This window comes from Chaetura pelagica, unplaced genomic scaffold (assembly GCF_000747805.2).
Source record: "Chaetura pelagica isolate M959 unplaced genomic scaffold, ChaPel_1.0 scaffold36, whole genome shotgun sequence".
NCBI lineage: Eukaryota > Metazoa > Chordata > Aves > Apodiformes > Apodidae > Chaetura > Chaetura pelagica.
In genome coordinates this window covers 1,618,609-1,629,456 of record NW_009953726.1, presented here as the reverse complement: position 1 = coordinate 1,629,456, position 10,848 = coordinate 1,618,609, and the positions used below count along the sequence as shown (strand labels likewise).

Below are 10,848 nucleotides of genomic sequence, written 5' to 3'. Positions count from 1 at the left end.
AAACATTCCACTGTCTTATCAGCCTAGCAGAACACACTGTTGCTAGTTACAAGAAATCTTACTGAAGGAAAAAAAAAATCAGTAAAAAGAAAAATTGGCTTTATCCTGGCTCAAACCAGGACATTCCACCCCTATTCCATACCATATATTACAAACAGGCTCTATACTTTACCAGCTGTCAAACTAAGGATTCTCTCCCAAAGTCAGATTACCTTGAGGTACATATTGTACTTCACCATCCTCCATCATCACACACCAGGTATGTCCAGGTCCCTGAGCAAAAGCAATACCCCTGACAGGTTTACCTTTGCCTGAAGCAGGATAGACCCAAACACTTTTACCCAGCAGGTTTCTTTCACATACTTAATTTCTAACTGAAATGATGAAGGAACAAACTCTGTATCCTGTCTTTCATAATTATGCTAATAACAGGCAATAACCCAGTAACTAGGGTCTCACTCAAGACATGACTACAGAGTTATCAAATAGGAGCCACAAAAGTAATCCTTGTACCCTGAGCTACACCACCAGAACACATTGCAAGTGTAGCCCCCATGGACCTCAGGGCGGAACTAATGGTGCCTGCTCTGGGAAGACGCTCAAGCCAGTCTCCCTGCCTGGTGCTGCTTCAATCTCCACCCAGAAGGCTACCAAGGCAAAAATGCTGTATCTACAGGGACAGCTATACCCTAATTCCTCTGAGGTAAAGGGGAGCTTCTAGCACCTCCTTACCTGATTCCCAAGATGAAAGCCTGAAGACTGACTTCTTGTTTGTCAGAGACTAACAAGGGAAGATGTACTACCTCCAGAAGCAATGCAAACCTCTTGACCAGAACATTTACTGGGTGGTAGAGTGACCTTGCATGTGTTCACAGGTGTGTCAAAAGTTTCAAACTGTAATCATAGAATGGTTTGGGTTGGAAGGGACCTTCAAGATCATCTAGTCCCGACCCCCCGTCATGGGCAGGGACACCTCCCACTAGACCAGGTTGCTCCAAGCTCCATCCAACCTGGCCTTCAACACTTAGAGGGGTGGGGCTTCCACAACTTCACTGGGCAACCTGTGCCAGTGTCTCACCACCCTAACACTAAAGAGTTTCTTCCTAATGTCTAACCTAAATCTCCCCTCTTCCAGTTTTAATCCATTTCACTTGATACTATATATCCACTCATGTTTCCTGGCACATCTTTCCTGCTTTCAGGCTCCAATCAGGGGTAAGGCTTTTCTTCAATAAAGACTTCCGCTGTGTTTCTGAAATAGCTGACAGAAAGAGAAGTTGGAGCTTTAGCAGGAAGCCCAGTGAAGTGTCAGGCTCAGCAGGCTATAGCAGCTAATGACACTGAGGGTCAGAAGTTGGGACCGTAAGGGAGAAGAGCTTAGAGAAGCCAAACAGCAAGACCCAAAGAACAAGGAGTACGAAGAAAAAGCTGTATGTGGAGTCTTAAGAGTCCTGGGCAGGTCTTTGAAAGCAGCAGGGAGAGCAGGATAAATTCTGAAAACTAAAATGAATGCTTGTTCTCAGTTAAGAACTCTCCAGGGAGGGGTGTTTAAGGAAGAAGGAAACTGTCAGAAACTCCAACTTTGAAGAAAATTTTGGAAAGAATACTTGACTTTGTCATATCTCACTCTGTTTTTAATAGCATTGAGAACAAATTTCCACTGAAACACTTGAAAAAACTTTTGTTTAGTTCCTGTGTAGCAAAGCAACAGTATCCAAGAGCTCAAACACATGCCATCATATCTCCAATAAAAAGCCAATTATACATTTAACCTTGATTCATATATTCTTACAGTAATGAAGAATGTTTAAGTTAAACCCAGACAAATTATTCTTAATAGTTTTAGCAGAACCTGTCCACAAATGTGTCTGCAAGTATTAGGCACATGCTGATTTATGGTATTTTTAATGCATGAAATCAATAATCACAGAAGTCTTAAACACAGTTTCTTTCTACCCAAGAGAGCTTATTCACTGCATTCAGTCCACTATAAGAAAAAGCAGAAGATTAAACTATTTTTCTAACTTCCTGCAAAATAATATTCCATGATACAACACTTGAGTCAATTTTTGTGATTAATTCCCACACAAAGCATTCTCCTTCACATTACCCCTATGTAACCAGCACACTTGGATAACTCTCAGTTTATGTTTGAAGCTTACTTATCAGTCAGTAAAAAAACTATCAGTTTAGATATTTTTATATATGTATAAAGTACAGAATTAACATTTGAGCTAAATGTTTTAACCTTGATCTGTTCTGTTTTCTTCCAATGCTATATCCATACCACTCAGCACTGCCCACATAACTGATCCTATTTTCTTCCCACGGGTTCCAGAGTTCACTGGCCTCTTCTGCTTCAACACAAATAAAGCACAACACCCTGCCTCCTCCTTGGCCTGTTTTCACTCATACCATTTAAAAGCAGCCACTGGGTTTGAGAATTCCTAGAACACCAAACTGGTAGCACCTGCTTAAGATCTGCCTTGAGGTGATAAAAGCAACCACATATTTTGTCTTTACATGTAGGAATAAGTATATAAGGTAACTAAAAGAGAAAATTAGCACTCCCACACACCTTTTAACTCAGCAAGAAGACTGCTCAGGAGCTTGCAAAGTCATAACACCAACAGCGGGCATCACCTTGGTCCTTATTAAAAAAAGCTGATACCATAAATTAAATTCCAAATGATTAAATTCCAAATGATTGTCTGAAAATAATGCAGTATTGAGGCACCAGCAAGCATTTTCTAGATGTTGTTTCATCAAATAAAATAACTCTGTGTGTGTTGCATATACACATTTAGGATACCATGGTGGTGTATCTGTAACCTCCCACTGAGCAGGCATACAAAATCCTCCCAAATATCTTCTACCAACAGAGTGCCTTAAGAGTTTTAACATTTCTTATAAGCCCTGCTCTACAATAAATAGTGGATTTTGCAAGGTTTCTCTTCCATTCACAAATTAATCTTCAAAGAAAAAGCCAAACAGCTTTTACAATGTTTTCTAATCAAAATAGGTATATTTTATGAAAGTTTAGTGTGAAAACTTTAATAAAACTCATCTCAAGTGTTCATGGACAAAAGCTATAGCACTCATTTTTTGGTGTTTTCTTCAGTCTCTTGTTTTGGAGTACACTGCATTCACAATTTTGAAAGTTGACAGTTGCCAATTACCTTTGATTTACAAACTTTTAGATCTTTTTTATATAGTTGTATATATAGACACTGACACTCTCTACTTAGAGATATTAAGGCAAGACTGCTAAATTCCAGCACTTTTACCTCCACTGTTCCTTGCATGCCAAATCAGACCTACAAAGGACAAAAGATCCCAAGTTCACTTCTACCCTCTTCCCCAATTCACTATTTCTCCTCATTTAGGCATCAGAAGGCAGACTGGTATGGTATCTCCTTTTCAGATGAGGGTCTGAAAAGTTGTCAAAAGATACTTGTGAAAACCAGGTTTCATTCTCTCAACTGGTTCTTTCTAATAACAGAACGGACATACCTTCATTCTTGACCATACTCTAGAGTCACTTAAGAGTCAGATATGCAGGACCAGCTCATTTTAGATACAAACATCTCAAACCCTGCCTCCATGCCCTCAGTAAGACCATCCTATGTATATTCTCAAAAACTGAATATACCTCCATAGTTATCATGCCACCTCAACAATTTTGAGTATGGGGAGCATTGATCGAACTGCAGAATCCTTTCTTTTTTCCAATAACTAAAAACAGCTTGTGATTTGAAAATCTTATCCTTATCAAAAAATAAAGACACTCCCATAGTACTCATTCTGAACTTCAAAAACACACATTGACTCAAAACCAACATGAACCTGGCACTTTTCTCCATAAGCATCCACATTCCATGCTAGATCAAACCACTGAGATCCAGCTTCCACAAATATTTTTCCAAGGGCTGGAATAAAACTTTGATAATTGCATAAGTATGGAGTACAAATCCAACACTAGAAGATGAGGTGAAAGGAGATAGAATTAACAACAAGGCAGAGATTGGAGATAGTTTTTTAATCTATATGTTGCATTTGGTTCTATCTTTGCTGAAATTTTGGCTTTTAAATGCTTGAATGGTCGTTTCTCTGAAAGTACATCCATTAAGAAAAGTGTCCCAGTTTTAATGTGTCTAACTAAGGGAAAGATCACTAAGCATGTTATTAAAAAAAATTATTAAAAGGGTTAATTGGTTTCTTAAAGTCACATACTATGTTAAATAAAAGCTAGGAATGAAATTGATCAAGTAGACTACTCATCTTCTTGCAGGCGTCGATTTATTCCTGCCTCCAGACTCGTTTTAATCAATTAAACTGAATTAAATTGGTCATAACTGGAAAATATCAGTGAATAACAGACTTAGACCCAGTAAATCTTAAGAGAATTTTTGCCCTATGTTTTTAATGGGAAATTCCCATTTTATTCTATTACATCCTCCAAAAAGTGCTTGCAAGCTTTTGATTGGATCACATGGAAAATGTTTCCCTGAAGTGCCTATCCTCCTCCCGCCCCTTAATCTGACTTTTTGCCAAGTCTTAGTAACATAACCATTGTTTAAAAATGCTCATAAGGAAACAATCTGTCCTAAAAGCTTTGACCTAGGTCAGAAAATGCCTCCTTTCATAATGGAACATTCTTAAAACACACTCTAAATGCTTGTTTCTTTATTTTTTAAAAGCACATTCTACACTGGAGAAATCTTCAGCATCCACAAGGAGTTCCACACTAATTTTCTAATGTTTTCAGTGTTCTACAGTATTACTCCATTATCTTTTTTTAATATTACAACAACTCAGAAGGCCAGCTTGAGTTTGAGACAATTGTTTTGGGCCAGAATTCCCTAAATGAATCCAAGCAGCACTTGAAGCATCATGGTTTTAATAAGATATTTAGGCTAGGTGTTGGCAATAGTCATATGAAAACCTGTAATCAATTTTTACAGGAATAACTGAGACACTGGTTGGCCAGAGAAGTATAAAAAGCACAGCACATAAACAATTTTATAGAGGGAGCAGAAAAGGAAGAAGAGAAAGATTAAAAAGGAAATAGCAGTTGTCAGTCATTTTAGGAAAAAAAAAAAAAGAGACAAAAACCTGTCTTTTCAAAAGTGTCCAAGTGGTAATTAACACTGGTTAAGTTACATTTATCAATTATTTCCTTCTTTCTTCCACAGCATAACAGTTTGAAAGTGCTAAGTGTCACTACAAGAATCCCTTCTTTATCTTCCAAGATAAAGATTTAAATGCCAGCACTGCAGGCAGTTAAAACAGTTAATTCTCTACTACACAGCATCTGAAAAGGAATTGAAAGGTCACAACAGGCATTGGAGCCTGTTACTTCTTTTCCTTGCAGTAATAATAAACAAAAAAATCCCTCCCTGAACACACCCAACAAGAACCACCTCCAGCTTACTCTGCTTATGCCCCCAACACCTAAAAAAATAGGTTTTCTGCAAAACATTTTCTCAGGCTTAAGCAACAGATTCTATTTGAAGGTCTGAGACTACAGACATTAATATGGCCCACAGAAGATCTTACCACTCAAACACACAAGGCCCTCCAATGCTGGCCCTCCAAATTCCCATTCCTCTTTCTTGGGAGCTCTTATTTGCGTGGGCAACTCTGGGTTTTTGGATCATTCCTTCTGCTACTCTTCACGTGTCAAAAGAGCTTTTGTTTGATTGTTTATTTTTAGAAACACAATGCAAAAAAATCAATTAGACAAGCGTACACCTCTTGGGCTTCTCTGAAAGATGAGGCATCTCTTTCTGAAAGAGGTCTGCTCCTGTTCTTACACACAGACTTTGTATACAAGGGATTGCCTCCTATGTGTAGCTGCCTGTTTCATCATTACATCTTTCAACAAGGACAGACACTTAAAACTAGAATTTGACAACTTTCTGTAGAATTCTCACTGTAGTAGTGTTGTGACTATCCTACTCATCTGATCCCAATAACCAATTATCCCCCATCCTCAGTGGGGAACTGAGGGAAGTCAGCCTTTTGAAATGAAAGAGCAGGCAGACAATTCTAGAGGTGCTATTTAGTAGTGGTCAATCAGAATCACAGAACAATGTAGATCTCTGTGAAATTCCAATACAGATCCTGTCAGACCATCTCATTTGATTAGACTGATCATCTTTGGTTGACAAAAGAAATGGTGCAGATCAAACACTTCTGGAAAGATTTTTTTACATTCTTACACAATTGGTACTGTGAGGAGTCAGTAGAGCACTAAGTAAATGAGAACTGAAAAATAGTTTTAGGCATGTCAATCAAGGAAACCATTACAGAATGGATGCACTCTTTTGGGGGTTCAGTAGTAGTGCTTATTAAGGTCATTATAATCAGTGAGGTGGAAAGACAGTCACTGATGACAGGATCTGCATGTAAAACATTGACAGACAAGTACATAAGGAGGACAATGTTGTCATATTTAGTGATCTAAACTGTTTCAGAACATGAGCCCATTCAGACAATGTTGGTTAATGTAGTTACAGAGGCCAGCTACTCATCAAACAAGGCTCTGGGCTCCTGCTGAATATCAACTTAACAAAGTTCATTCAGTGGCCTACAGCAAGAGTCAGCAGCTCCTGACTCAGCTCATTAATGCAGAGCTCAGGAAGGAGAGCAAACCCATCACTTCCTAATCCAGACAACTACTGCTACAGCCAGGCTGCATCCTGGAGAAACTCTCTGAATAAAGCATATTTTGTCTCACTGATGATTGATTTCCCCCCCCTTTTCCTCAAAATAAAACACTGGGGTTCTGACACATTCAGGTACTATCTTAACTAAAGTACCATTTCCAATAAAACGTGTTGATATATATCTAAAGTCAGCAGTTCAAAGTAATCAAATCTATCTAAAAATACAAGTAAGATTTTAAAATATGCAAAATGTAAAAAATACTTTTTCTAGTAGTCTCATCCATAGGCTTTTGGAGATTTTGTAGGTAAACAGCAGCTCACACTCTCTCTTACTCCCCCTTTCAGGACACAATATAAACCAGCCTGGCTCAAACTGTCAATTATTTCAAAGAAAGCAGGTTTTCCCCCATGTGATAAAGTATAGTCTTTCCTGCACCATATCAAGATGTATAACCTTACTGTCTTTTCAGTGTTTGTCCTCCTCTTTCGGGGTATCAGAGCTTCAAAGACGTAAAGAAAAATACTAGCATCCCTGCCCATGCAGGGGGTTTGGAACTAGATAATCTTTAAGGTCCCTTCCAACCCAAACCATTCTATGATTCTATAATACTCCTAAATTCTCATGAGTCTTTGGCATGAGCATGGTATTTCAGGATTATTGAAATGTCTTTGAAACAACTGAAATCCCTGCTGAGATTAAAAATATTAAATAAATATATAAAGATTATGCAAGTAGAATTGAAAGTTTCAGGCAAGCTCTCATAATACAAAGAGAAAGTGAAAACTCATATTCCACAACAGGCAGTTATCTTAACTTCTGACTGGTTTCTGTCTGAAAGTCAGTTACATTGACTATTCCCTATGTCCAAAATATCTAATTATAAAAATTTGTCACAGCCATCTTTAAAAAACACCATCTCTGAAAATATTTTACTTGAACAATTGTACTTCTAAGCAAATTTTATAGTTTTACTGTGTGTACTAAAAAAAAATCCTTTTTAGTGCTACATGAAAAGAAAATAATTGGATTACTGGTAGGCATTGAAAGCTAGGAAAGCACAAAACCTAAAAGGGAAACTTATTGGAATTTAAAAATTGTTCTTAAATGGACAATTTGAACCATACATAGAAAAAAGAAGAGCAGATTTGCTCTGTTCTCTGTGTTGTTGAAGGGAAAGAATCATAGACTGTCTTTGATAGAAAAGAACTATTACACAATAGTAGGAAGTCATAGCCCAATTAAAGCAAACTCCAAATAAACTATACAGGAAAGTGATTCCCTTCTCACTGGAGGAACCTCTTTTAGAGCAAGAGTGGCTTTCTTTGGTTTAGTACAAACTTCTGTTTGACCAACTCAATTAAAGTTACCTGTATTCCAGAATAAAAGGCCCTGCAGAAAGTTATGCCTAGATCTAAGTTCACACTAAGTCTTGCTCCACTATGATGTTTCTGAATAAACAGTCCTAAGAGATGGACTTATCAGGGTCTCTGCAATTCTCGCCTACACTCAATACACGGGAGGACTGTACCCAAACGTTTGCCCAAGAGTTAAAATCTAACTATCTGCATATATTGATAAATATGCATAATTTAATACAAATCAGTTCTTGCAGAAGCTCCTTTATCCTTAAAAGCTTTCTAAGAAGTCTTTTTTAACCCCAACTATTTCCAGAAAAGCATGACAAAAAATGGTCATATAGTTTCTACTCCTTTACAATGCAAGTAAACTATGGAGAACAGCAGAAGCATGAGATGAACACTTCACTGCCTTTACAGGTGACTCTAAAAAAATGCCATAGGTTAACTTTTGATTAACATTCGGAAATAACTTACAAATCAGAAGGGATTATTTTTTTTAATTAATATTTTTAAATGGTAGAAGTTGGTTTCAGAGAGGTCTGTTATACTCATTTCACATGAAAAAGGAATTAAAATGAAGTCTCAAACAGCTTGCTTCCTCATTTCTTACGTATAGTTCTAAATGAATAATAATAAGGCTGAATGTTTACGATTTCTTAGTATGCATTCATTATAAATGTTTAGTCAATTAGTACAGTATTTCAGACCACAGTTGCAGGGTTGGCAAACCAAAGATCGAACTTGTTTCCCTGGCAAAAACACCATTTCAACACTGTCAGTTTGCTGGTTCTGTAAGTCAAGCCGGGTTCTCCTTTGAAAACATGACATCAGTCTGTGCAAAGCTGATCAACTGATACTACTAAACGAGGTTTCCCGCATGCAAAGAAATAACAATCCAGTTCATTCTTCAACTGACACAAGCCCCACACATCTAACAAGTAATAATCAAATATTCAGATTGCAGTAATTTTTTAAAAAAAACCACACACAACAACAGTTAAGATTAAGCTCCTCAGTGACAGAACGCCAGATATTTATTTCATAATCAGCCACAAAGCATGACATTATCTGATGCTTGCACAACTCTCAAGAGAGTGATTCTTCACGTTTTCCTAGCAGAGACTATGAATCCTCAGTAGCTTTCTTTCGGGCTCACCATAGCACCTTGCATAAGCAGATACATAAACTTTGGTTAAAGAGGGGACAAATAAACCCCGTAACTTTCGACTAGGTTTTGATTTAGGTCCCTTCCAACACAAACCATTCTATAATTCTATTACTTTTCTCTCAGGCACCCATACTCTGTGCCGAGAAAAACCCACAAAGCGCCACACTGTAACAGCAAACAACTGGTGATTGTTAGCAGCAACTGAGAATACAAGAGTTCAGCCCCTGCGTAAAGCTTAAAAAGAGCTCTCTCTGCCAAAAATACATACTTCTGACTTTAAACAGGCAGGTACTACAATAAGAATTTGTAAACACTAGCAACTTAAGAGCAGACTTACTGCGTAACTCCTTGAATATTACGGAGCCCTCAAAACCCTAGGTGGAATATTTGTTGCCTGGGAAAGCCTCCACCCTCATTAACTACTGAAATCGGTGCGGTGATTTAGAGAGCTGAAAGTGTGTTGTGCTTTCTTTGGAGTTCTGACCGTCAGCCGAACCGGTAACAGCAAGTGCAGAAGCACATGTCTCATCCTGCGTCAACCAGATGATCTGCAGCGTTATTTTAACCCATTTGTGGACCCAAAGAGCAATACGCAGGTCTTCCCATTTTGCTGAATGAAGGTGCTGAAGAGATACGGGATTATCTGTTCCTGATAATTATTAGCATGTTAATAGCTAGAAAATCATCTGAAAGGATATCTACTCCTCAGAACAGAAATAACAATTTCCAGTTTATGGGTAATTAAACTAAAAGACAGCGTTAAAGGAAAGGTTAAAGCTACAAATTGACCCGAGCTACAAAGTGATTCAAAGCAAAGAAGGATCATCAAAAAGTCCTTTCGTTCCTGGCTCTCCACCAAATAGTAAAACCAAACGCCTGGTAAATTATCAGATGCCTACCCAAACCTTGTGCAAGCACTCACTCTACGAGGGATAAGTCGGAAAAATCCTCATTAAAAAAATTACAGATTGATAAGCAGACTTTCAATGTGCACTGAGCTAACGATTTAAACGTCAGCAGAACTTCCATTTACAAGGCAGAATTATTGCAACACTTCTTCTTACCTGAGCACACTCTTTTGGTTGATAGACAAACTTCAAAAACGGGGGGAGGGGCGGAAGAAAAGACAGGAATCTCCCATTTTACCCAAACGCAGCCCCACTCTCCCCTCAAAAGAAATGAAGCCTGTCACAGCCTCGGGGCTGGAAAACACACGGAGAAGGACACGGAGGCGAGAATTACCTGCCAGCGGCCGTAGCTGAGCAGCAGGAGAGCCAGGGGGATGGCAGTGCCCGACATGGCGTGGGTGGAGGGCATGCTGTACTCGGAGTTGTAGAAGACCTCCAGCTTCACCACGGGCGGGGACGCAGGCCGCGGCCAGCGGATCACATCCTTGGTGCACTGCCCCAGGTACATCACCCACACCCAGATGATGATCAGTCTCCGGCCCAGCCAGGCGTCCAAGTTCCAGATGCAGAAGGGGAAGAAGAGGATGTAGAAGAGCTCGTTGCCCAACTCCGTGCCCAGGCTGAAGAGATAGTAGAGGAAGCGGCTGCGGGTGGAGAACTCCTGGCTGCCGTCCTCCTCCGTCAGGGAGTTGCGGCGCGGCCTCCTCCTCCAGCGCTCCGGGGGGCCCGCCCCGCCGGGCAC

General features: G+C 39.2%; 1 protein-coding gene across 1 annotated transcript in view; it reads right to left on the bottom strand.

Annotated features, from left to right (window-relative positions):
• Positions 1-10,848, bottom strand: part of SGPP1 (sphingosine-1-phosphate phosphatase 1) — a 49,238-nt gene that overhangs the window by 5,130 nt on the left and 33,260 nt on the right. The window contains exon 3 of the mRNA XM_010000695.1: positions 10,441-10,821. Within this exon, the coding sequence (XP_009998997.1) occupies positions 10,441-10,821 (381 nt within the window). The remainder of the gene's footprint in view (positions 1-10,440; positions 10,822-10,848) is intronic.